General features: G+C 43.2%; 1 protein-coding gene across 2 annotated transcripts in view; it reads left to right on the forward strand.

The window, feature by feature from the left end:
• The window catches only part of lmf1 (lipase maturation factor 1), a 241,375-nt gene that overhangs the window by 161,780 nt on the left and 51,596 nt on the right, over positions 1–27,999 (forward strand). For both annotated transcript variants that reach the window (XM_034052850.3, XM_034052849.3), the window contains exon 6: positions 21,379–21,546. In XM_034052850.3, coding sequence (XP_033908741.1) covers positions 21,379–21,546 — 168 coding nt within the window. The remainder of the gene's footprint in view (positions 1–21,378; positions 21,547–27,999) is intronic.

Consider the following 27,999-nt stretch of genomic DNA (forward strand, 5'->3'; position numbering starts at 1 on the left):
AGTGGGCAACTCAAATCTTGCTGCAGATCACATGCTAGGGATCTATCATAGCTGACACTCCAAAGGCCCACATCGAATGTGGAATCACATACAGGACATGACATATATGACACCTTGCTGTGCTGTCTGTGTACATCTCTCTTGCTGCCTTTTCTTGCCAGGAACCCCTTAAAATTAGATGTATATTTCAAGAGTTCTATCCTGGTTAAATCAATACATTTGAATGTACAGGGTATATATTTTGTTTTCAGGTGTTTATTTTGGGTTCATCTTGAACAGCTGTATTAAATAAGCACTATGGTACATGTGAAGATTGGGAAAGTCCAGTGTCATATATCTCATAGAAATCCTGTGTCTTTGGTCCCTTAAGTATCTTTTACTGATACTGAGCTGCCTGGTAAACACTGTATTGGAAAAACATCATCATCATCATCCCAGTCCCAATATAAACACTGGCAGACTTTTTCCAACCTACATCATCAAAATCAGATTGTTAAGCAATGGCTGACGCTCCCTTCCCTTCTCCACAGCAATGATTGCAGTGTCATCAGAACACATCAGTTTGCTAGGAGACAGCAAATGTGTTTGTTGTTATTTATTAACACTTGCATTGTAATTATTGCATATGTAATTACTGGTATTGTACATAGTACTGGTTACAACCCAATACTATAAGTACATATGACTTATCACTATAGTCCTATTAATGTATTTTTTTTTTTTTTGTACATTCATTTTCAAATGCAGTATTAAAGTACAGTACTGTAGAAAATATCACAACACAGGGGTACCTGGGTGGCTTACCTGGTAAAGGGACAAGGGTATGGTCCCGTACCGGCCAGGTGCACAGTGAGCTGAAGCAGGCCCCTGCTGGGCTGGCCTTTGTCCCCAGGGGCCGGTAGCTCACACAAGGGTGTGGTGTGCAGGGTCCAAGCACAAAGTGAGCTGAAGCAGACCCTGCTGGGCTGGCCTGTGTCCTCAGGGGCCGGTAGCTCACCGATATCCGCTGTCAAGTATACAGAAGAATAAAGAAAATATCACAGTACAAAATATCATAACACTTACTAAATAAAAATGTTAAAATCAGTGCAAGATACTCAGAAAACAGAAACAATCTGGTTAAATGTTGAAAATCAGAAAAACCAGAAATGATGTCGGAGTCTGAAGTATGAACCAACTATAAGACATTTAAAACTCTGTTACTCTTGTGTTAGATTTAATCAGAAAGGTAATGTCGATAGAGCCTGTGTTTAATAAGCTACCCCTCAGTACTGTGAGGTGTAGAAAGCGCTTGTCACTGTGCCAAGCCACAGCACTGAATAAGCACTTTGTTTCCATACCTGTATACATTATGGAAAAAGAGGTCATGCAGCTGTCATTACCATGTTGACTCAATAAAATTGGATCCTCAGTAAGCAACTTGTACTGCTGCAGCTAGTTGTGGATTTGTCTTAAATGGAAATATAGAACAAGATGTTTACAGTAATTTTCCAGGATTTTTATAAAACTGCAGTGGATTAATACTTACTATTTATTAAATTGTTCAAAGCATGGATAATGAAGTTTTGGGATCCATTCAGGATATGGCTGTAAAATTGCTAAACAATGTCTCATTTGAGCAAAGGGTATATATTCATCATTTCATTCACACTAATGGCTGGGGAACTTAATAAATAGTGTCTTATCATTTAATATTTACATTTTTCTAGCAATTAATGGTTGACTGAGTTAGTCCAAGATTAGTACTAACAATGTATTTTAAAGGAGTAACCAAGTGATAAGTAACCAAAGCTTTAAAATACATGTTGTTGTTGTTTTTTTTTTTTTTTTTTTTTACGAATTAACAACAATATCACTTGTTTCAGAATGAGTAGATTTTTCAAATGCAGCACTCAAGATTCCTGGTGCTAATTACTTCCTGTGATGTAGGTAACCCAGTCTGATTGCAATATCAAAATCAAACAAACAAGCAAGAGATATTCGGCACAAGAAAAAGAGGCACAGTGATAATGCTGCCAGTGTTAAAAAGAGGCACAGTGATAATGCTGTGTGGCAGGATGGCTCGCAGTGGTGAGGTGTGGTGACGTCACGGACCAGGAAGTACAGAAACCAAAACAGTGGATGGGCGGGTGAAGCTGAATGCTACGGCACTCAGCTGAATTTATTAACAAACAAAACAAATGATTTTAACAAAACAACAAAACAAAAGGGCACGAGGGCCAAACGAATCAGACAGACAAACAAGTAAGTGTCATGCTGGCTAATCCAGCACGTTTTAGCAATTGTTATTTTAAAGTCTGTCTCCTCTCTATCTCCCCGTACCTCCTCTCTGTACACCCAACCTGCAGCACGGACAGCTGCAGGTTCTTATACTCTGGCCGAGGGGTTAACTAGCTGTTAATTACCTTATTACCCCTCGGCCACAGTCTGCACGCGTTTGGTAAGGATGCGTGACTGTCAGCTAGTTAAATAACACTATGTAACACAATTTTTGTTCCTAGGTACTAAGTGTCATTTCCTAATTGCTTATGCCTCAAAAGTATAGAAAATGGCTATTATTCCCCACAAACTTTGCTTTTGTGACCAGGACAGTGATATTTTGAAATGTACCTATTTCCAATGAGAAAACGGGCGAATTTGTGTCTTTTCGTTCACATAAAATCAGAAAAAAACAACATATGAATCCAAATTAACATGTATTTATACTACAGTAATACAAAAATGACTACAAAAGATTTAGAAGTGAGTAGTTTTTTGAGATTTACGATTATACTGTAAATCACTTTCACGAATCAGCCCCCAAATGTAATCTCCCATCATGTTCTCGTTATACTGTCCTTGGTAGCGGCGTTCAAAGTCCAGTATATCCTGGTGGAAGCGCTCGCCTTGCTCCTCCGAGTACGCTCCCATGTTCTCCTTGAATTTATCAAGATGAGCATCAAGGATATGGACTTTGAGGGACATCCTACAGCCCATTGTGCCATAGTTCTTCACCAGAGTCTCAACCAGCTTCACATAGTTTTCTGCCTTGTGATTGCCCAGGAAGCCCCGAACCACTGCAACAAAGCTGTTCCATGCTGCTTTCTCCTTACTAGTGAGCTTCTTGGGGAATTCATTGCACTCCAGGATCTTCTTTATCTGTGGTCCGACGAAGACACCGGCTTTGACCTTTGCCTCAGACAGCTTAGGGAAGAAGTCTTGAAGGTACTTGAAGGCTGCCGACTCCTTATCTAGAGTTCTGACAAATTGTTTCATAAGGCCCAATTTGATGTGCAGTGGTGGCATCAGCACCTTCCGGGGGTCCACCAGTGGCTCCCACTTGACATTGTTCCTCCCCACAGAGAACTCGATCCGCTGTGGCCAGTCCCGCCTGTGGTATTGCGCCTTGGTGTCCCTGCTGTCCCAAAGGCAAAGATAGCAGGGAAACTTGGTAAAACCGCCTTGGAGACCCATCAGGAATGCCACCATTTTGAAGTCTCCTATGACCTCCCAGCCGTACTCATCATACTTCAAGGCGTCCAGCAAGTCTTGGTGCTGTTGTAATCCTCTTTGAGGTGCACCGAGTGAGCCGGGGAAGAGACGGGTACTTGTTACCATTATAGAGCAGCTATTTATATTACTGGAAAGTTCTAGAAAGGTCTAGAAGTTACTCCAAGTTTACTCAGCACTGAATCTATCTGGAATGTTCTGGAAAATAGGTGAATTTCAAAATATCACTGTCCTGGTCACAAAAGCAAAGTTTGTGGGTGTCACAAAGACGGCCGGAGTGGGTGGCGTCAGACCAGAAACAGGAACACAAACGACAGAGAGATGTGGTTTGGTATAAGCTGGGCGCGTGATCGCGCTCAGCATTTACCAAACCACATCTCTCTGTCGTTTGTGTTCCTGTTTCTGGTCTGACGCCACCCACTCCGGCCGTCTTTGTGACACGTGGTCGTCAGAAGTAGGAGATGGACTACGCAACACTGTCGGCGCTGCTGGAGCAGCTGGACAGCAGACGGGAGGGGGAGGAAAGACGGAGAGAGGAGAGGTACACCGCGTTGATCGAGAGGGTCGGGCTGGCAATACCTCCCACAGCATCAGCGGAACGCGGCTTCATAGCGCCCAAAGCCAGGACGCATAAAATGACGGCGGATGATGATCCAGAGGCATACCTGGTGGCATTTGAGCGGCTGGCTACCACCGCGTCATGGCCCCGACAGTTCTGGGCAAGCCAGCTGGGACCCTGCCTGATTGGGGAAGCGCAGGCAGCATACCAGGCAATGGGGGATGACGACGCCGCTCAATATGACCTGGTAAAGCTGGCTATTCTCCGCCGTCTGAATATTACGGAGGAAACGCACAGAGTGAGGTTCAGGGAGTACAGGAGGTCCCCGAACGTACGCCCCAGGGTGGTCGCGCAGAAGCTCTGTGACCACATGATACACTGGCTCACCCCGGCGCTAAAAACAACTGCCCAGATGGGGGAGGCCATCGTTATCGAGCAGTTTTGTCATGTGGTCGGCGCCGAGACCCAAGGATGGATACGGCGCCACAACCCCGACACCCTGGAACAGGCAGTCAAACTCGCTGAGGACTTCGAGGACTCCCTGGTATCCGCCCAGACCGGGCTACTCACCCCGCTACCTCAACGGAGCAGCCGAGCCCCACCTCCTCTCTCTGCTCCATCAGCCCCACCACCAGGACCGGGTCAACGACCTCCGAGAGCACCAACCCCAATGGGCGACCTTGCCTCCTCTTCATGGAGACCAAGGTTGGCCCCCAGCGGGGGTAGAGGTGCTGCCCCTGCCCCGTTGCCATACCAGCAGCGGGACAGACCATTTAATACTGTGCCCTCCTTTCCCCCTACCTGTTTTAGGTGCCGCCAGCCGGGACATCAGGCTAGGTCATGCCCATCTGCGATGGAGTGTGACGTGGCCGTCTGTAATCTGGCATCTGAAGCGGGTAAGCGAGGGAAAAATGGTCGGGAGGGGCCTTGTATTGTTAAGGTGATTTTTGGAAATGTGAAGACCCATGCATTAGTGGACACAGGGTGTGGTCAGACCTTAATTAGAGCATCTCTCTTGGGCGGTATGGTGTGGCAGCCACAAGGTCAGGTGGCGATCTCCTGTATCCATGGAGACACGGCAACATACCCCACAGTAAAAGCATGTTTATCGGTCGGTCCGATGAAACGTTCCCTGGTAGTTGGGGTAGCGGAAAGGTTACCACATCCCATTATTCTGGGTCGGGACTGGCCCAACTATAAAGATTTATTGAAATTAAGAGCAGTCCCGGCCATACACGCAAATGTGGCAGAAAAAGTAGAAGGGGAAATAATTGGTAATGTTTTTCCCTTTCAAGCGGAAATGTTCTCTTCCCTGTTCCGGCCGAAAAAAACAAACAAAGAGAGAAGGCTGCGGAAATGGGAGGGAGCGTTAATGAGACAAGGCTGGGGGCTGGTGGGAGCCTGTTATAACGGTGAAAAACGTCAGTCGAAGGGGGTCGGAACGCAGTGTGACCGAGAGGGCGAGGTTACTGGGCCATCAAGGGCAGATGTTACTCCTGCCCCGCTCAATATACCGGACATGTGGCACTCGAATGTGAACCTAGTGTGGGAGCAGGACAATGACCCATCACTGGTGCACATTCGGGGACAGGTCCGGTCCATTGAAGGTAAGGATGTTGAAGGCGCTGGGGCACTAGTATTTCCACACTTCATTATCAAGGGGCAATTACTATATAGGGTAAACCTGGCCGCGGGCACAGGACATCCTGTAACACAATTATTGGTTCCCCCGTCTTGTCGGCTGGAGGTCATGAGGCTGGCGCATGATATCCCTTTTGCGGGGCACCTCGGAGTTGACAAGACAAGGGAACGGATATTGGCTCGATTCTTTTGGCCAGGTGTTTATAAAGAAGTGTCGAAATATGTAGCCACATGCCCAGACTGCCAGAGAGTAGCGCCGGGTCGAGTGCGCCCCGCCCCTTTGGTCCCACTGCCGATTATTTCCACCCCCTTTGAACGCATCGCAGTGGACATAGTCGGCCCTTTGCTACCTTCTGACTCCGGGTATACGCATATATTAGTGGTGGTAGATTACGCAACGCGATACCCAGAGGCAGTTCCATTGAGGTCCACTAGTGCTGCTGCGATAGCCAAAGAACTAGTGCAGATTATGGCAAGAGTAGGGATCCCCAACGAGATATTGACTGATCATGGAACTAATTTCTTGTCAAATACGCTACGGTATATAAATTACTAAAAATACGTCCCATCAGAACGTCGGTTTACCATCCACAGACGGACGGTTTGGTGGAACGTTTTAATCAGACTCTAAAGGCGATGCTGAGACGATTTGTGAATCAGGAGCAAAAACATTGGGCATCGCTCCTTCCCTACCTCCTTTTTGCAGTGAGAGAGGTGCCGCAGAGTTCGACAGGGTTCTCCCCCTTCGAGCTCTTGTACGGCCGACAGCCTCGCGGCATCCTCGATCTGTTGAGAGAGGGGTGGGAGGAGCACAAAGGCTCGTCCAAAAATGTAGTGCAGCATGTGCTCCTACTGAGAGATCGCCTAGATTTGGTCGGTCGTTTGGCCCAAGACAATCTCAGATCGGCTCAGCATCGACAACAGCAGCATTACAATCAAAATGCATTAATCCGAACTTTTCGACCTGGAGACAAGGTAATGCTGCTACTTCCCTCAGCGGAATCCAAACTATGTGCTAAATGGCAAGGGCCATATGAGGTGATTCGGGCTATAGGAAAGGTGAATTACGAAATTAAACAGCCCGATCGCCGTAACAAAAAAGAAATTTATCACATAAATTTATTAAAGCCCTGGCAGGCAAGAGAGGTGTTATTTATAGCCCCAGGCAATATAGAGGATGATTTAGGGCCCGAGCTAGAACCCTCTAGCACAAAGAACATTTCGATGGGGGAACAGTTACTTCCTGATCAGCAACGTGAACTACGCAGGTTAATTGAGGAATTTAGCGATGTTTTTTCTAACACGCCCGGTAGAACTAACCTCGCTGAATATGACATTATCTCTCCCCCAGGTGTCACAGTGCGAGAGAGACCTTACCGGGTCCCGGAAAGTCGACGGAGTGGCGTTCGCAAAGAGGTATGGGACATGCTCAAACTTGGGGTGATTGAGCCTTCCAGGAGCGAGTGGTGCAGTCCAATTGTGATAGTGGCCAAAAAGGACGGCACCAACCGCTTCTGCGTTGATTTCCGCAAGGTAAACGCTATTGCCAAGTTTGATGCGTATCCCATGCCTCGGGTCGACGAACTCCTAGATAGACTGGGGACGGCGAGGTTCATCTCCACTCTGGATCTGACGAAAGGATATTGGCAGATCCCGTTAACTCGTAGGTCTAGAGAGAAAACCGCATTTCCGACACCAGAGGGGCTGTTTCATTTTACAACCATGCCGTTTGGGTTACATGGTGCGCCTGCTGCCTTCCAGAGACTGATGGACCAGGTTTTACACCCACATCGTGAATATGCGGCAGCGTATATTGATGATGTGGTCATTTACAGCTCCACCTGGCGAGAGCATTTGGCTAGGATCACAGCCGTCCTTCAGTCTCTAAGGGCAGCCCGGCTGACAGCTAACTTGCGAAAATGTGCGTTTGCCAAAAGAGAAACACAATATTTGGGATTTGTAATGGGGAATGGCAGGGTGAAACCTGTTGTCTCCAAGGTCCAGGCCTTGGTAGACGCGGCAATCCCCAAAACCAAGGCTCAAGTGTGGTCGCTACTGGGGTTAGCCGGTTATTACCGCCGCTTTATCCCCGAGTATGCCACAGTGGTTAATCCCTTAGTTGACCTCACCAAAAAGAGCGCACCAAATTTAATTAAATGGTCAGAAGAATGTCAGGGGGCGTTTAATACTGTTAAGCAGAGACTTTGCCAGGCCCCTGCTCTCATCACTCCAGACTTCACTAAGAGATTCATCCTCCACACCGATGCTTCGGATGTCGGTTTGGGTGCAGTCCTGTCTCAAATGGTAGGCGGAGTAGAACACCCTGTTTTGTACATAAGTAAAAAAATGCTCCCTCGGGAGCGCAACTACTCCGTCGTCGAAAAAGAGTGTTTGGCCATGAAATGGGCTACTCACTCTTTAAGATACTACCTGCTGGGACACTCATTTGATCTTGTCACTGACCACGCCCCACTCAAGTGGTTAAGCACAATGAAGGACAGCAATGCCCGGATAACTCGGTGGTATCTGGCATTGCAGCCCTTCATGTACCATATGGTACACCGTGCAGGGAAAGACCACCAAAATGCGGATTATTTTTCCCGGGAGGGGGGAGTAATGGGAAAGGTAGGGTTAGCCGAGTGTTCCTTCGGCTCCACTCTGAGCGGTGGGATATGTGACAGAGATCGAATGAGTCTTAGTGTTAGATCTCCCTCTCGACCTGTGAGAGCACGGTATACGAGGAACAGAGTACCCTTAATGAAATGGCACGACAATTTATTCCGTAGGGTAGATGGAAGTCGGTCAGTTCGGAAGGGGGCGGAGCCATGGCACCCGAGCTCAGTGACCCAGACGGTAAGCGGCGTGGCATCCGAGGACTGGAGGAGCGGATGCGCTCGTTAACCTCGGGGTCATGGGCGAGGGTATAAATAGGGGGCATGGCTTGAGTGATCTGTTCCTTTGCATATGGTTAAAACATATAACCGAGAAGGAGCCCGAAACGTGAACGCGACCGTGAGTGTTTTGTGTCTGTGTCCTAACACTGTGTGTCTTGTGTGTTGTTGTCTCACTAAGATTACTGAGCACGATCCGGAGCTGCAGCCGCAGGCCAGCGAAAACCCGGACTTCACCACTCACCTGTCTCACTTTCGGAACTGTCTCTGTGTTTGCACCTTTTAACACTTGTATCACGCACTGTCTTTGTGTTCGTGTTTAGTGTGGGTGTCGGAACGGGACTTTGGGGTTGCGGGTCAAACCCGTAGGATTACAATTAGAAGTGATACACGCCGCTGTATCACTTCCAGCACTATTATTATTTACAGGTTTTGCCTTGAGGCTCTGGACATTTATTAAATTAAATAAACACCCTTGCACCTGTACCAACGTCTGTCTGTGTGATTATTCTACACTGCACTCACCTGCACGTCATTACCACTTTGCCACAGTGGGGAATAATAGCCATTTTCTATACTTTTGAGGCATAAGCAATTAGGAAATAACACTTACTACCCAGGAACCAAAAAAAAAAAAAAATTGTTACACGGTGTAATCAGTAGCTCATCAGCCACGCATCCTCACGGGTTTTTAAATATAAATATAAAAAACAATAACAAAAGACGCAGTGCTTTTATCCGTGCCGCAAACAAATACAAATAATAATAAATAGGGGCGGGACACTCCGCCACATGCTGCCAGCAAGAGGCACAGTGATAATGCTGCCAGTGTTAAAGACACACAGTGATAATGCTGCCAATGTTAAAAAGAGGCACAGTGATAATGCTGCCAATGTTAAAAAGAGGCACAGTGATAATGCTGCCAATGTTAAAAAGAGGCACAGTGATAATGCTGCCAGTGTTAAAAAGAGGCACAGTGATAATGCTGCCAGTGTTAAAAAGACACACAGTGATAATGCTGCCAGTGTTAAAAAGAGGCACAGTGATAATGCTGCCAGTGTTAGACACACAGTGATAATGCTGCCAATGTTAAAGAGGTAACCTCCATTCGCAATCCTTTAAGATTAGTCACTAATGTACAGTTGTTTGCGACACAAAATAACAACATAACTCTTGAATTGAATGAGGATAAATATTGGGTGTATCTTCATCTCTCCATGCCAGATTAAACCCAAAGTAGTCTGTCTGCGAGTCACGCTTTACTTAGCTCTACAATCCCAAATATTTGGATGGACAGAGGGTTCAGACAGGCAATAAATCCATCACCTAATTATTCATATTTCAGCTGGGATTACAAAATATCACACAAACACACACACACTCACATCAGAAGTAATTATCTGTCTATCCAATTGATTTTGACAATATAAGAAGTTGAATTACCTTCTAACTCTACATTAGCAGTGGGTGTAGAGCAGGGGCACCTCGATTTTAGCTTATGTGGTGCAGAGGGGTACTTGCTTTGGCCCTGGAGTGTTTCAAGGATGTGACTTGTTTAATTGTGTGATATGTGTGTATTATTTTTTTTAAACGTGTTGGGTGTTAAAACATGTCTCACTACAGTAACACCCTTAAAGACGTTTACTCTGGTAAATTTTGCATGGTGATTTTGCAGTTTGCCATGCTTTGCCTATGATTTACTATACTTTTCTGCGATTTGCAATGCTTGCCTGCGCTTTACAATACTGTGCTATGTTTTTACCATGTAATACCTCTGTAAACTTTTATGATGGTATGTATTATATCATCATTGACATTCATTATACTATCCATTAAGAACATGCAGTTGTACAGTTCATATAACTAAGTAGGTAACCCTTCTGTTGAGTTGACTATTGTCCCAACCACAGCGTCTGTCTCTGTTTGAAGTGATGCCCCTTCTGAGTGACTTGAAGCTGGAGATGAGGACCTGATAGGAAGAAAATATCAAAACTAGTCAACATTGTATAACATATGATCCATAAGATGGCAAAATGGCGTTTTTATTCATACTGTAAAATAAGTATATATTTAACATAATAGACTCTCCTAAAGCTAGTAGGTTTAACAGGAAGCAAAATACCTCTCACATGCTGTATATACTTGCCTGTTGGATAAAAAAAAAAGCAACAAAAACTCAGAAGCCAAACAGTAGCCAAAGTACCCAAGGGATATTTCCTGCTCAAGAGACCGGCACACACCTACCACAACACTGTGGCCATTGAGTAAGAACATGCCAGGGTCGTACAGCTTGAGGGACATGGAATTGGTCTCTGGAATTCAGGAGTGTTTTTTATACACGCTGTTGTGTAGGCCCTCTTCTCCCTCAGTTCGTCTGTAAGTCAAACCTGGGGATGTTTATTTTTTTACAGGACTTGTGGTCACGTCTGGTGCCGTTTATATGGCGCTGGTTATGCAAGTCTCCCTCAAGAGACTTAGCCCCAGTCCTCAAAACCCACAGGCCAGCCTGGACTGCTTCATCCTTTACTGTAAAACAACAGATTGCTTTTAATGGAATTCTGCATCACAGCTTAACCCTTTAAGGGTGCATAGTGGTGTCAGCTTCAGGAGAGAGTAACCCTATACCATAGATTCACACAAAGATTATTTGACTGAATTGTGATGGTAGATAGTACAGCAGAAAAAAAGATAGAGAGAAATGTTGCTTTAGTGCAAAAATGAGATAGATTTTCAGAACTATTCAAACTCGACCTGTCAACTTTTTCAAGGTACGAAACAACTACATGTACAGTTACTACAGGGAAGGCAGCTTTATGGAATGGATGGCAGTGAAAAACTTATGCAGTCAGCAGTCACTTATCCAACCCTATAAAATTTGGACTTCAGTGATGGTTAAACGCATGTGACATATATCTGATTATTTCATTTTGGCCCGTTCCAACCCTTGTATCTTTTTTGTGTTCCCTGAAAAACGGACACTATCAAAAATACATATCTGAAAGGACTGTGTTTTAAAATAAGTAGGCTTCCATTTAGATGTACTGTATTGGTTTTGTTGGTACAGTAGTATATTTTTAACAGAAGTAGTATTTTATCCCAGTATCTAAAACTGTTTAATGATTAACTGTTACATTACCCTAGCTTTTCTCGTTTGCTTTGTTTCGGCTGCATTTTCGTCAAGTGAAACTGGAGGAAGCGCTGTGTAACTGCACAATATAAGACAGACTGATTTGGTATTAGAGAGATTTTCAGATAAATTGTATATTCAGATAGATTGTAGAGATGGGCTTTGTATCAGAAAACCGGTGATGGAGTCAGAAAACACGTGTGACGGTTAAGTGCATTAAGTTGTTACATATATATAATGGGGATTGATTTTATTCTTAATACAAGGGCTGTAAAATGCGACTGACGTGTATCTGGGTAACGGATATCCGAGTGCTGACTGGAGTAGATAGGGAGTTATTCTTCCCTGTCTGAACTACAGCAAGTCTATATATTACATGTGATGACCAGTGTGTAGAGAGTCTTCGAAGAACCACACACATTATTCTGACACGCAGTCCTGTGGCACCATTATTGATTTGGAAACTGATCCATGAATGAAAGTAATGCATATTACTGGGCCGATAGCATTTAGTAAGGTATTTAACATGTAGTTATCTTTGTGGTCCATTTAGTTACATCATTATTTTATGTATTTCAGGGATTTTAAATAGGTACTGTAGGCCACATTGCTTAAAGAGGAATTAATAGCAGGGACTGCACAGTTTAGATTTTATGTCAGTACCTTTTACTAGCTTGTACAGTAGTTTTGCACTGACAGGGCTAATGCTGTTTCCAAATGCTTCATTGTAAGACCAAGTAGCTAACTGCTTGCAGTAGTTGTCAACCATGACAATCCCTACCCTACAGGAAAGGTTACATTCTCATTTTCATTGACATTACAGAAACCGTGCCTAGCTTGCTGATTCAGTGTTTTACGGATTGGACTTTAGACTTGTAATGCATATTCTACCTGAGTTTCCTGGGTTTGAGCTCCCAAGGTACTGAAGCATGGATGTCTCTGTACCTGGAATAAGCCACCTCCAACCCAATTAACTTTTTTATTTTCAAAAGTCCAGCTTTAAAGTAATTGCACCAGGACATACATCGATCCCAAGTCTGTGTCCAAAATCTTCATGGTGACTTAAGTTGTTCATCATGGAAAGATCTTATCTCATAAGATATGCCTTATGAGACAGATTGTACATGTATGCTGAGCTGAGATAAAACTTTGTAGCAAGGCGGAAATCTCAGCATGAAGTGCCTTCTGTTTTGCAAAGACATTCCTTGAGGTGTTGTGCCATCAGCTGTGTGAAGCAGAGAAGAGCAGTGTGGTCTGTTAAATTCTGTGTCAGTTACACAAGGTTTAGGCTTTATGTCTTTGTATTATCTTATATTAGTGTACTACACTGTATTATGTTTGCTGCCAGTCCCTGCAGATCCTTTATACTATTAGAAAGAAACTGCAATTTAAAGCTTCACATATGTTCCCAGGGAGTTCAGTATGAAATGGCAGAATTCACATATATGAAGTAAAAATACACACTGTACATCTGAGGTTTTCTTGACTCCTCTGGGGAGTGTGGTGCGGCATAGAGTCGCTAGTAAATTGCCAACATTTTCTGGTTAGCCTGGCATACAGTCAAACACACAACACATTGGGGTGGGCTGCTGTCTTCAAGCAGGCAGATTCAGTGTGTGTTTCACAGAAGCATCACTAGACTGGTCGAGGGAAGCCGTCCCTGCTCAAGGCCTACCTGTACAGTGCAGGTCTACTCTTACAGTGCAGGTCTACCCGTACAGTGCAGGTCTACTCTTACAGTGCAGGTCTACTCTTACAGTGCAGGTCTACCCGTACAGTGCAGGTCTACTCTTACAGTGCAGGTCTACTCTTACAGTGCAGGTCTACAGCCCCTGTGGGAGTTGATTGGTTTGTAATCACTTATGCAGCAGGTATTAGGATCCCTCTTGATGTCATCTTAAATCATATGTGTGACAAAGGGAGTTTAAGTTTCAGGTGTGATCCCAGTACCTGCTGCACAGGGAGCGAATCTACAACGTGGTAGCTGTGGGTTAAATAGAATAAACTAAAACTAACAAACCTACAAAAACAAATAGATTTTTTTAATGTCAGTTTTAAAGCCTGGGTTATTACCTCTTTTGATGCCATGTTATAAATATATATTTTATATTTGGTCAAAATCCATGGCGGGATAAAAACTAGGGCATTGGCAAGAGTGTATTTAGTAATATTTTATTCATATTAAATCACTACTGTCAGCCCCATTCATGAAAAACCTGTCCTTGAAACCGAAGTACAGTGCCCAAAACTAAAGATTTACCTAACTTGTTTAGACAGTTTTGGCTGACATGTTTTAATCACATCAATTAGGGTCACTTAAAATACATCTGTATTTCTGAAAACACAAACTGTTTGGATATGCACACACAACGTCCCAAGATCAATAATTTCTAACATTGCAGGTCAGGAATCAGCGTAGGTATTATGATTCCTGTGAGATACATTTCATAGCACGTGGAATTGGTTAGAGTCGCAGAACAGCGGACTATTTGCACACTATCAGAGTTCAGGGTCTTTTACTGTTCTCAGAGGGGACAGAATTAGCCTTTATGAGACAAAAACACAGCAGCTGCAAATCTGCGGGTACGAAATCCACCACTAAAAGGCACACCCACACTCCAGATTCAGGCTTTGTTTCTCTTGCTTAATGCTCTCCCTTTTTTAACTTAACATTGTGGTATTTTACCAGCCATGAATTGCACTATAGACCCAAGATTTCTGAGCTACCTTAGAACTGGTATAACATTAAAGTTACTTAGATTTGACTTACTAATTGAATAATACACAGATCAAGTTTTCAAACAGCATTTTAACTTCTATAGAGCAGTGATTCTCAACCTTAGTGTTTGAGGACCACGAACAGCATGGGATCAAAAATACATGTACTTATATCGTTAAGATTAAATAGTACAACAGTGTTGGTAAATTGCATTATACTTACATTTGTAGCAGTGATAGAAGAATTTTAGCATGAAAAAATATTTCTAAAACTTTGGTACAGATGAAAATTAAAAAAAAGGATTAATGTTAGGAGGCTGATTGTATTATGTGTCGCAGACAAAATCTCATGGGGGTGTGGACATGGGAAAATGTAACATAGTAAAGTAAGCAGGAGTCAACTATATAAACTTCTTGTGCCTCATGGTTGGAAATAATTTTAAAAACTAGTCCAAGGCAGTCCCATCCTTGAGATTCACACTCTGTTCTGCAGTATTTCTTGAGATTCACACTCTGTTCTGCAGTATTTCTTGAGATCCATACTCTGTTCTGCAGTATTTCTTGAGATTCTCACTGTCTGTTCTGCAGTATTTCTTGAGATTCTCACTGTCTGTTCTGCAGTATTTCTTGAGATTCTCACTCTGTTTCTGCAGTATTTCTTGAGATTCTCACTATCTGTTCTGCAGTATTTGTGGAATCAATGGAATCTATGTGGACAATGACAGCTTGAGACACAGATGTGCATGCAGATAGAGTGGGGACGACTCGTTGTGTTTTGATGTTTTCTAGCCGTGGTGCCAGAGATGAGCCTGACAACACCACTGCCATAGGCCAAGCAAGACCTGTCCTAGCAGAGCAAAACCTCAAAGCACCATTCCCACTTAGAAAATGCAGTGCTTGGAGTATTTCTGATTTTCATATATACTTTTCTCTCACAATGTTTAATTAGTACAATAGCTACAGGTTGAGGTCTCAAGATACATTGAATATTCCCAGGATAAGAACATACCTGTGTGTACTGTCACTCAATTTTAAAAACCTAATTAATAATGAATCTTAATGTATTCTTAGATATTTTTTTGAAAAATTTTGTACTGTATGTGCATTTGGATCTTTACCTAGAGAAGGAGATGTGACACCTCTCTTTCCTACTTTCACCTGAAGAAGAGACCTCTGAAGTCTTGAAAGCTTGCGATTAATTATTGTTTAGTTAGTCCAATAAAAGGTATCACTTCTTCTTCTCGGTCTCTCATCTCTGGACTGATACGGCTACCATTTCATCTATCAACAATCTTTACCTATAAACTCATGGCAAAAGGTAACATATAACAGTAGAAACATAAAGAAAGTATGCAAACATTTGTGATTTTACTGGCATCTTTACACCAGTTGTGGCAGCTACTCTGGTTTTCATGAATTGCTCAGCATTGGTCCGTGGCTTTTCACTGTACCAGTGTCAGATACCTCTTTATATTCCATAGATATAGATATCAGTCCAGAGTATCTGCTACCAATCACATATTGTGGAAAGGTATTCCAGGTCTTTTCTCATCCTTGTTAACATTGTATTTTACTATAAAACACCATTTGAATTATTACTATTAGTATTGCTATAGTTTAATGAAGCATTGTTGCAGGTCAAGTCTACTTTCAAGACTATAATGCACCCATCCACTGTGCTAGACCCAGGTAGTGAATATGGCTGCTCATTGCGCAATGTACTATACTAAGCAATACAACAGCTTTACTGTTTGTCCTTCATCTCTAAAACTGATAGTGTCACACTGAGAGGATATTGAGGTTTTTCAGTAAATGTATCCCATTTTAGTAGAAAAGGCTCCAAGCCCTGTCAGTGCTAAGGAATTCCCCCCAGTGTATGCAATGTTTAAATATCTATGTGGTACAAAACAAATAAATAAACAGCTTGCGGGAGCTTCTGGGGTATACTCTCTGACATCCAAAATGTGGTTACTGTAGCTGAAGGGTATTTTGTTTTCTCATTTTAACCTAGCATTGCCACAGAAAAACAGATAAAACTAGTCCAAGTACAGTATTGAGTGTAATTACCAGGCCTGGTGTGAGTAAAGGCATTAGCAACATGCTGAGTCCTTTCTGAAACTCCAGTGAAGATTACAAAAATAACAAGAGCAATGAAGTGAAAGTTAAATGGACTGCAACTAGTTTAGATTCACTTTACCAGTTTTAGTAAAATATTACTATGTACATTATGTATGTACATTTTATCAAGTCACTGGAAATACTTCCCATTTTCAGGAATTTATATATACATTTTTAATTTAACTCGCATCTCAATGCATTCTGTTACTTGTAATCCAGCATCTTATATGGGAAAGAGACAAGTAAAAATGGAATACTGAGGGATGAGAAAATCTGATCTGTCCCAGTAAACACATTGGACATAGGTGCAGTAAACCACTGCCCAGTTTGACACTATTGACATTCTGTGAGTGACCCTGAAGGATATCCCTGCTTTATGCTGTGGCAGTAATTGTGATTTATTTTAATTAAATTGACCTCTGGGGGGGTATCTGTCCTCATTGAACTTTCACAACTTTGTTTTGACGTTATTCTTAAGCCCCTTTAAACCAAGAAAAAGAAACATTCGCTCTGTCCCTGTAGCCCTCAAAGGCAATCCATCCATTGCAACCAGCTGCTGTGCTGCTTCCATACCAATTAGTTACTATCAGGAAATACCTTCGGAAGCATTTCACACTATGCACCTTTCTGACTTAGGAAGTACTCAGTCTATGACCTCCCCTGCCTAGCGGACATGCACTTGGCACAGGCTGCCTGACCCCTTGGCTCTCCTCTTCCTGTCCCAGTGTCACAGGAAGGAAGGAAGGATGCGGTCTTCTGTCCTCAGGGGCGGCTGTTTGCTCCATCCCAAATACAGAAAGGGCTTTATTAATTCCAGGCTTCGCTTGCTTGCGAGACATTAGAGAACATTGTGGATGTGGGGAACCCTAACCTCGTTTCTTGCCATGCATACCAGGACAATGGTGTACTTCTGTTTTGTTTGCACTAGTGATTTAGTTACAAATAATTCAAAGATGTGTTGGGTGTTGGACAATTTAGTTTTCATTCTGAATTTGTTTACTTTTTAGCAGTTGTGCTTGGGGCAGAGTTGTTATGGATGATTTTAAGCATTTTTTTTGTGTTTTCCCTAATTGTGCGCATCTAAATATTGTCTGGTGGGTAGAGTGGTTCAGGCATCCCTGGTAGTTACCAGACTGAGCATGGGGGACAAGCAACAAGCCAGCAAACAAACAAAAACATATGAGGAACAAATACATAAGCAGCAATTACACCCAGTAACACATCTGCAGCAGTCTTTTCTCCGGAACAGCCCATAGTGTCATCACAGGTCAAGATCCTTGTAAAACATTAGCAGCTTGTGTATGCTTAGATATGGAAGCACCTTCCAATTGAGCGCCTGTGCAAAATGAGTGTGTGTGAATTGTGTCAAAGTATGTGCTACAAGTGTTTGTTTTTTTTGTGTGTCCTCCAAGTATCTTTAAGCAATGTGCTGGGTAGTGAATTCACTTTTATACCTGGATCCTCTAGTCAAAGCTGGCTTGTTTTCACTGAAATGGTGCATTTTATTTGTTGGTTTGTCAAACTGCAGAATACAAGCAAGTCAAATAATAAGGCTTTACATTAATACAATGTAGGATAACATATTAAGAATTGCAGCCCTTCAACACAGTAAGAAGAAACAGTTAAAAATAATAGAAATATAACCATTACCGAATGGGTATTTACCTCCTAAAGACCCGAAAACTGAATAAGATATATCAAAGCTGCTCAGCCGAGCCTGTGATGCAGTCATGGCCACCCCCGAAGGTATAAAGGACTGTGTGCACAGACCTCAGCGTCATTTTTACATTCCTATTTCGTGGAACCAGGGTTATGATAATAACCTAATGTTCCCTTCCAAGTACGAAATGTAACCATTACCGAATGGGTCAGTATACCCAATCCATCGCAATGGCAGATTGCCGCACGACCGGAATGCTACAAGGCTAAGCCGAGATTGCCTTGTGCATTACCATTAGGAACCCCAGTAGCTAGGGCAAAAAAATTGAGGGAGAAACTCACTATGCCTGTGTTGTAAGGGACGACTCAGAAGCCGCCCTTAACACACTAGTTCCGAAACCAGGGTTTTGAGGATCCACGACATAAGTCTGTAGAACCTAGTAAAGGCCCACACTGCTGCATTGCAAATGTCCTTGCACCCTGGAATAAAGCCCATGAAGTTGCCATTCCCCTGGTGGAATGGGCAGTGAGTTTCTCTGGAGGGGGCAAGTTGGCTCGCTCATAGGCAGTCCATTTGGACAGCCTCTGCTTAGGGCTTGACCATGGGACTTTGCCCCATAGCAGACAAAAAAGTGTTTGGACTGCCTCCAACTTTTCGTCCTGTCAACATAATACGCTAGGTTCCGCACTGGACAGAGCATTTGCAGCTGCTGCTCTCTGTTAGACTGGAAATGAGGTGGATGGAAGGCCTCCAATTCCACAGACTGTTTGACATGAAATGCCGAGATAGTCTTTGGGGAAAAAAGTAGGATTGGCACGGAAGGTAACCATTGTCCTGGCTTATGCACAAATTAAGCAGGTCTTTGCAATTGAGAATGCCTGCATCTCACACTCCCGCTTTGCAGAGGTGATTGCAAGCAAGAAAGCTGCTTTGAGCGACAAGAATTTCAGCTCAGCTGAATGCAAGGGCTCAAATGGAGGCTTCAAACATCAAGTTAAGCCTCCAGAGAGGAACAATATCCTTCATAGGCAGCTGAAGCTGCCAAGATCCTTTCAAAAATTGCCCCACCAGGAAGTGAGCTTGGAGCGCGTAAAAGCTTCTCTGTCATTTTGCAGAGTGTCAATAACCCTATTGGACAGACCCAGACGGCTTGATGGCTTGTGATGCCATAAGGTCTTCCATGCCTGACTGAGCTGGTCGTGGCGCTTGGGCAGGCTCCATGGCTGGCTGCTCAGGAGCTGCATCAGGGCAGAAAACCAGAGCCTCCTGGCCCAATAAGAGGCTACTAAAAGCACCTTAGCCCGGTCCTGCCTGATTTTCTCCAGACTCCAGCACTTGGAGAAATGTGCACAAAACTTGCAGAAACTGTGGTTCACTAGTGCCTCCTTGGAGTGCTCTGGCCCCAGGCAGGAAGAGCATCTGTCATGCTTACCCTCAATAGGCAGACTGGCCTTGCATGTCTCGCAGGGATAAAACCTGTGCATGATGCCAGGAGCAATGCAGTGTACAGTATACACAGTATGTACAGGTGCTGCCTCAGTCTGCTTAAAGACAGCAATGGGGCTGTTGAAGACCTTATGTAAGCACCTGTACGGTACGGGTCCACTGGTTCACAGTACCGCGGGTAGCACTGTACAGGGATGCCACCCTGTGCAAGCTACTGGCAAAACCACTCAGTCAGTACTCAAATGAGACTGAGGGAAGCCTGCTTGTTAGAAAGAACTAAAAGCCCTTGTATGGTGATGCAAAAGCTGTCACCAAAAATTCATCAAGATGCTGTGGTAGAGATTGCAAGCAACTACAACCAAAGCAACCTCTTGGTCCTGCGCAGCACTGCTGAACCCAGCAGCTGCTTTCACTACACTTGCCGGGAAGGGAGCGAAGTAAGGTTGGTGGTACGCTTTCACAGGGATGAGCTGACTCAATGGTAGGACAGAACCAGAAGTCTGTGGATTGTACTGTAAATATTATTGTGGTGAAAATAAAACACCTTACCACATCATGCACATCCGGCGCCTCCTTAAGACTCACCTCTTCAAACAGCACCTGTAGAACTCCTCTGTTGTATCCTGGGACACTATCACCCTTCATTTAAATATGCTTTATTTTGCTCTTATCTGCCCCCTATTTTACTGCATTTAATCCTGTACCTCAGAATATTGTAATCTGCCAAGTGTTTAATCTGTAGTATTTTGTACTTAATCATATCCTGATGTAACTATCACTATTTAATCATATCCTGATGTAACTTTCACTATTATCTGCTGTATTATTGAATTGTGGTTTGTCACACTTGAGAATTATTGTATTTCTTGCTCTTATTGTATGACTTATATTGTAACACTTGAATGTATTTGTATTTGCTTGCGATTGTAAATCGCCCTGGATAAGGGCGTCTGCTAAGAAATAAATAATAATAATAATAATAATAAAAGGCTGTAGTGCACAAATACTCGTAATTATTAAAACTAATACAGCAATTTTTTTTTAATATCACATATAATGTGTAAAAACAAAATAAATGCAAACATCTCTGAATAGGCTCTCTGTCACAGGCTCGACTGAGCAGCTTTGATATATCTTATTCAGGTTTCAGGTCTTTAGGAGGTAAATTTTGTTCTTGAAAGGCAACGTGCAGAGACATAAATGTGGAGAGAACTAGTAAACTAACTATATGTACTGGAATACATTACTTGCAGAATTGTGGAGCAGTAATTCATCTTTGTGAATAGGTAAATACGAAGGACACTGTATGTTGAATCATTCTGTCCTTGGTTTGTGGCGTAAACACCCAAAACGGTATATACAGTAAGTCATCCTATCTTAATAACGCTGTACATTATAGATACAGTGTAACAGTTTAATACTATATGACTGAGGAGGGTACTATGTGTTGAACTTCGGATGAGATGTAGAAATTAGGTCCTATTGTAAGTGACACTGCAACATCATTTGTGATGCATAGTTCACCCCTAGTCTCTGTAAGATGCTTTGGATAAAAGCGTCTGCTAAATGACTAATTAATAATAACAATTAATTTAATAACACCAAATTAAATGGGGATGCTCAGATTCAAAGACTTCCCTTTCTTTACCTACAGCTATTAGCCCAAAGCTTCCCACTGAGGTGCTTACTGTTATGTCAATATGACCATTTGTTCTTTGTTGTGTTCCAGACACAGCCAGTGCCCAATCCCATGGCTTACTACATGCATCGATCCCCATGGTGGTTCCACAGCTTTGAGACCTTGTTTAATCACGTCATCGAGCTCATCGTTCCATTCTTCATTTTCATGGGGCGTCGTATGTGTGCAGTCAATGGTCTTCTTCAGATTCTATTTCAGGTAAGAGAAGTTTCTTCTTCAAATGAGAGCTGTGTTGACACTTGGTATTCTCGGTTTACTTGGGACTATTATGTTTCTACCTGTTAACATACAGTGTACCATACAGAATGTGTAATTCCTGGAAGTAAATATGTTCATATTAACAAAACATTTTAGGTTTTCGTGGTTGACTGCCGTGTCACTTTTGACAACCTAATCTATTAAACCAACCTTAGGCCTTTCTGAAACTTATACAACACTAGCCTCCAACAGGTCCTGGTTTTAATAACAAATTGAACAGTAGGATTGTTTTTAGCAACATCTTTTTTGTGTTCCCAACATGTTCTTACTGTATGATCTAAATCTCTAATCTACTACCAGCAAATTAACCATAGAATTGCAATACTTCAACCCAAAACTTGAAACAATCAAGAGGCTGGGTTTGATCTGAAATGAAGATTAAAGCTGTTCCAGACACAGTGATATTTAGAATATGTCAGATCTGAGTGCAGGGTGACAATCTGTCATGGATTAGGAGATAATTACTCAGAAAGCTCTGCAATCTGTAATAGTAAATGCAGACATTCCTTGTAGGAGAAAGACTGGAAAATAATAACTAACAACAGTATGTGCAAATGTATCCCAAGTAAATCTTTGTTTGTAATCATTTTGCAGTTAGTCCGGTAGGTCTATGGCCACTTGTGTAAACACAGCAATCTGCTTCATTCCCACTCATTAGTCTTCGGGTGTTATGAAATGGATGCAGGGGAAGGAAATAGTGTGTTAGAATGGGCAGTACAATCTCATAAATCTACAATCTGCACCACAAGTTAAAGGGTATTTCACAGGGTTTGCATTTGGTATAACAGCTCCCAGGATTAAAACTGGTTGGATACATCGAGTGCTTCTGTGACTCTGTATCCTGGAGCTTTTACAATGCAAAAACACCCCCTGTTTTTATTGCTCATTTATCACCCTGTAATTTTGTATTGTTCAGTTTAATTAACAAGTTCCCCTTTGCACTCTCCAGCACAAGCTGCTGTTAATCACAGCTGCAAGATCTGTTCATGTCAGTGTGCACTTTATGTGTTTAATTCTGTTCCTTTTTTTGTGAAAATGGAAATAATTTACATTTTAGAAACATGGTTAAACATCAAAGCCCCTAGTTTAAAGATACACTGAGAAGTCTAGGAAAATATGTCACCACTTTGAGGAATTATGGTTTTCATATGGGCTGTGAATGCATTTTAGTGCTTATGTAGTCAGATAAATAGAAACAATGGACCTGACATTTTTATAATTGTTTGTGCCAAAGAAGATGTTTCTTTACTTGGCTTTTCCATGAAAAATGAGACAAGTTCTAACTCTGCAGTTTTCAAGATCATTGAGTCTAAAATGAAAAAATACTCAAAGTAATACTGGATTTTGCCTAAGTAGTGGTTTTACACAAACCAAACCCCCAAACCACACAAGAAAAAACTAAACCACCCTAAATTGCAAATACGGGAAGAAGAAAAAAAAATGCAAAGGCTCTCGATTTATAACGCACCTCGGATATAACGCTCCTACAGCATGTCCCCCAATTCCCTATGCAAGTGATTCATGCAATATTTCTACAGTAAATACAGTACCGGTGTTGTTCAAACTGTAAACCACTTCTCAGTCTAACTTGTTTCCATCTCTCCCTTTTTGAAACAGTATCTGAACTGAACTGCGCTGGCACTTTATAACACAGACATCTTATCCAGTGTTCATTTTATAACGAAATACATATTACGTGATACTACTTTCATAATACATGAACCTGACATTTTAAATGCAGCAATCTAGTAAAGTTACAAAAAAAAAAAAAAAAAAACAGTCGCTAAGGTATTAGCAGATTAGAAAAATGGTGTTGTGTAATTTATAAAATGATTTCTGAGTCTACTTTTTTGGTGAAGTGTGTACTTGTTTGGATGTTCCAGTGCTCAGGGAGGTCATACCCGATACTAACGTTGTAATGTTTTCATTTTGACAGTGTGTCACGTTTCATACTGAAAACTTATCATGATTCTTTGATCTGTATTTTCGGTCGTACAGTTCATCACAGTCATTGCTTTACCATAATTGACTGAACACTGTGAAATCGCTCAGCAAATCGTACAGATCGGTCTTTGGGTGAAACCAAAATGATGCAGGGGAGTTCCATGAACAAGAAGTTCAGCTAGTGTATGCCCAGTCACCAAGACCACAGGCACCTCCAGCTGAGCGAATGCTGAGGATGCAGTGGACTAGGGGTTTGGTAAGGTCACGTGTAGGTCTGTTATCTGGCACATCTCTGCCTGTGCTGTGCGAAATACAGCTGCCTGCTGCATGTCAATATCCTGCTCACCCTTCCACTTGCAAAAACCAGGCTGGTTATGTGTGGCTTTCTGTACAATTGCTCATAAAGTTTAGCCTATAAATTGAGAAATCAATCAATAGAAAGATGTGAAGGATGGTTAATAGAATGTTTTTGAAGAATCGTTTTAAATCCTAAGTTGCCCTGGATAAGGGCGTCTGCTAATAAGTAAATAATAATAATTATTATTTTACAGTAATTACATACAACGCCTAACTGACTCATAATTATAATCTATATTTGAATTGCACTGTAGAAGTCCTTTGGGCATCATTCAGACTCCTACCGAGAGGTTTATGTGCAGGCCTGCTTTCTGTCAGCTGTAAACTCAGCATACAGCATTGGCAGTCACTAATTAAAAACACATTTTTACATTAGTTGGAAGAATTTATTACAGTAATTTGTTATAATACTAGCTACCTGATTTCTAGTGTTTCCCTATCAAGTATGAAATGTAACCATTACCTCATGGGCATTTTTTCTGTTTTTCACAGAAACGTAGTTGCTGGGCTCAGCAGTCCTGCACTTGACCGAGTGTGCTCTTCAGGTTATGCTGCTTGCAGTCTCTTCCACAGTGTCTCGTTGCCACACTAGTTCTGCTTGCAGAGCTCTAACAGCAGGCTTTCCTCAGTTTTCAGACTGTTGGTTAGCCAGATGCGCTATAGGTGGGCATCCCTATAGACTGCTTCAGTGGTAACGGTAGGTCCAGACCTACTTCCGTTCTCACCGGTACACTGTACAACGAATGAGGTTACCATTCTGATTCACTAGCAGTCCCTGGGCTCAGCTCTGCTTCGGGTCTGGTTGCTTGCAGTCCTTCTCGCAGTGTTTCATTGCCGCTCTGGTCTCTGCTTGCAGTGCCATTGCGAAGGTTGTCAGGGCTCTGACAGCAGGCTTCCCGCAGTCTTAGGACAGTGTCAGTTTGCCTGAAGCTATATAGGTGGGCACAGACCTACCTCGCTCCCAACCCGGTACACATAATGAACAGTGAGTCAGGTTAACGCACCAGTACTGTACCGTGTGCACCATACCTAGGGCACCGTACCATGTGTACCATACCGAGTCTACCGTACTCTGTTCAACTTGGGTTTATCACCGTTCAGACTCGGTTTAAACACTGTTGCTGCTGGAGGAGACGCAACCTAGAATGGCAATGGCAATGGCGGCGGCGGCGGGGTGGGGGTCGGGGTGGGGGTGGGGGTGGGGGGGGTGGGGGGCGGTCACAGGGGATGTGTAACCCCCATTGCGCACTAGCACACCTGTTACAGGCACCGAACCGGTATCAAACCGACCCCGTACCATTGCGGTATCGTCTGGGTTCCGACCTGCTACCGACCGGTGTTATGTCACCAGTCTGGTACCAGGCATGCCTTGTTGACAGTCCAGTTGCTGTCTTCAGCAAGCTGAGGCAGCAACTGTACATTCTTACTGTACATTGCTTGCTATTTGCATAATGCCTGGGTCTGTCCAATAGGGTTATTGACACCCTACAAAATACCAGAGCAGCGTCCACACATTCCCAGTATGGGTACAAGTGAGCCGTTTTTCAGATGTGGTGTCTGCCTCATGGGTTCGACCCCACGACTTGTCCCATGGCAGTTGTACTGCAATTTTTGCAGGACCTGTTTGACAAGGGGAAATCTCCCTTTACTTTAAAGGTCTATCTGGCAGCTATTTCAGCTTGCCATGTCAAAATTGACTTGGTCTCCCCAGAAGCTCACTTTCTGACGGGACAACTTTTGAAAGGAGCTTTGCAGCTTCAGCCGCCTATGAAGGATATTGTTCCTCACCGGAGGCTTAATGTGGTGCTGGATGCACTTACAAAGCCTCCATTTGAGCCCTTGCATTCAGCTGAGCTGAAATATTTTTAGAGAGGCCAGGACAAAGGTCACGCTCCGTACCAACCCTGCCTTTTTGCCGAAGACGATCTCAGCATGTCATGTCAACCAGTCTGTGGAATTGGAGGCTTTCCATCCACCTCCTTTCCACTGACAGCGAGGGACAGCTCCATACGCTCTGCCCAGTGCGGACCCTGGCGTACTAAGTTGACAGGACGAAAAGTTGGAGGCAGTCCAAACTATTTTTTTCAGCTATAGCAGACATAGTTAGGACTGCCTATGATCTGGCCAACTTGCCCCCTCCAGAAAAGCTTACTGCCCATTCCACCTGGACTTTATTCCAGGGTTCATCTGTCAAGGACACATGCAATGCAGCGGTGTGGGCTACTCCCCATACCTTTACAAGGTTCTACAGACAGTAGTAGATCCTCAAAATCCTGGCTTTGGAACTAGAGTGTTAAAGGCAGCGTCCCAGTCAACCATTACAACACATGCATAGAGGTGAGTTTTCCCTCAATTTTTTAGCCCTAGCTACTTGTTGCTGGGGTTACGTAACGTAACGCACAAGGCAGTTTTGGCTTAGCCTTGTAGCATTCCGGTTGTGCGGCAATCTTGCCCTTGTGATGGCTTGGGTATACTTACCCATACGGTAATGGTTACATTTAGTACTTTAAAGGGAACGTTGGTTTATTATCATAACCCTGGTTCCCTGAAATATAAATGTAACCAGTAACCTTCAAGGTCGCTGCATCCATGATTACAGCAGGCTTGAAGGAAAAATGATGCTGAGATCTGCGTGGGCAGGCCTTTATACCTTCGTGGGCGGGCATGACTGCGTCACAGGCTCAGCTGAGTGGCTTTGGTATAGAATATTCAGGTTTCAGGGTCTTTAGGAGGTAAACACCCATGCGGTAATGGTTACATTTCTATTTCAGGGAACCAGTTCTCTGCAGCATAACTTAAACTCAGAGGAGAAATAGCCTCTGCAGTGTGATGATCTGTACAGTGCCTTGCGAAAGTATTCGGCCCCCTTGAACTTTGTGACCTTTTGCCACATTTCAGGCTTCAAACATAAAGATATGAAACTGTAATTTTTTGTGAAGAATCAACAACAAGTGGGACACAATCATGAAGTGGAACGAAATTTATTGGATATTTCAAACTTTTTTAACAAATAAAAAACTGAAAAATTGGGCGTGCAAAATTATTCAGCCCCCTTAAGTTAATACTTTGTAGCGCCACCTTTTGCTGCGATTACAGCTGTAAGTCGCTTGGGGTATGTCTCTAGCAGTTTTGCACATCGAGAGACTGAAATTTTTGCCCATTCCTCCTTGCAAAACAGCTCGAGCTCAGTGAGGTTGGATGGAGAGCATTTGTGAACAGCAGTTTTCAGTTCTTTCCACAGATTCTCGATTGGATTCAGGTCTGGTCTTTGACTTGGCCATTCTAACACCTGGATATGTTTATTTGTGAACCATTCCATTGTAGATTTTGCTTTATGTTTTGGATCATTGTCTTGTTGGAAGACAAATCTCCGTCCCAGTCTCAGGTCTTTTGCAGACTCCATCAGGTTTTCTTCCAGAATGGTCCCGTATTTGGCTCCATCCATCTTCCCATGAATTTTAACCATCTCCCCTGTCCCTGCTGAAGAAAAGCAGGCCCAAACCATGATGCTGCCACCACCATGTTTGACAGTGGGGATGGTGTGTTCAGGGTGATGAGCTGTGTTGCTTTTACGCCAAACATAACGTTTTGCATTGTTGCCAAAAAGTTTGATTTTGGTTTCATCTGACACAAGGAGCACCTTCTTCCACATGTTTGGTGTGTCTCCCAGGTGGCTTGTGGCAAACTGTAAATGACACTTTTTATGGATATCTTTAAGAAATGGCTTTCTTCTTGCCACTCTTCCATAAAGGCCAGATTTGTGCAGTATACGACTGATTGTTGTCCTATGGACAGAGTCTCCCACCGCAGCTGTAGATCTCTGCAGTTCATCCAGAGTGATCATGGGCCTCTTGGCTGCATCTCTGATCAGTCTTCTCCTTGTATGAGCTGAAAGTTTAGAGGGACGGCCAGGTCTTGGTAGATTTGCAGTGGTCTGATACTCCTTCCATTTCAATATTATCGCTTGCACAGTGCTCCTTGTGATGTTTAAAGCTTGGGAAATCTTTTTGTATCCAAATCCGGCTTTAAACTTCTCCACAACAGTATCTCGGACCTGCCTGGTGTGTTCCTTGTTCTTCATGATGCTCTTTG

Source organism: Acipenser ruthenus, chromosome 22 (assembly GCF_902713425.1).
Source record: "Acipenser ruthenus chromosome 22, fAciRut3.2 maternal haplotype, whole genome shotgun sequence".
NCBI classification, from domain to species: Eukaryota; Metazoa; Chordata; class Actinopteri; order Acipenseriformes; family Acipenseridae; genus Acipenser; species Acipenser ruthenus.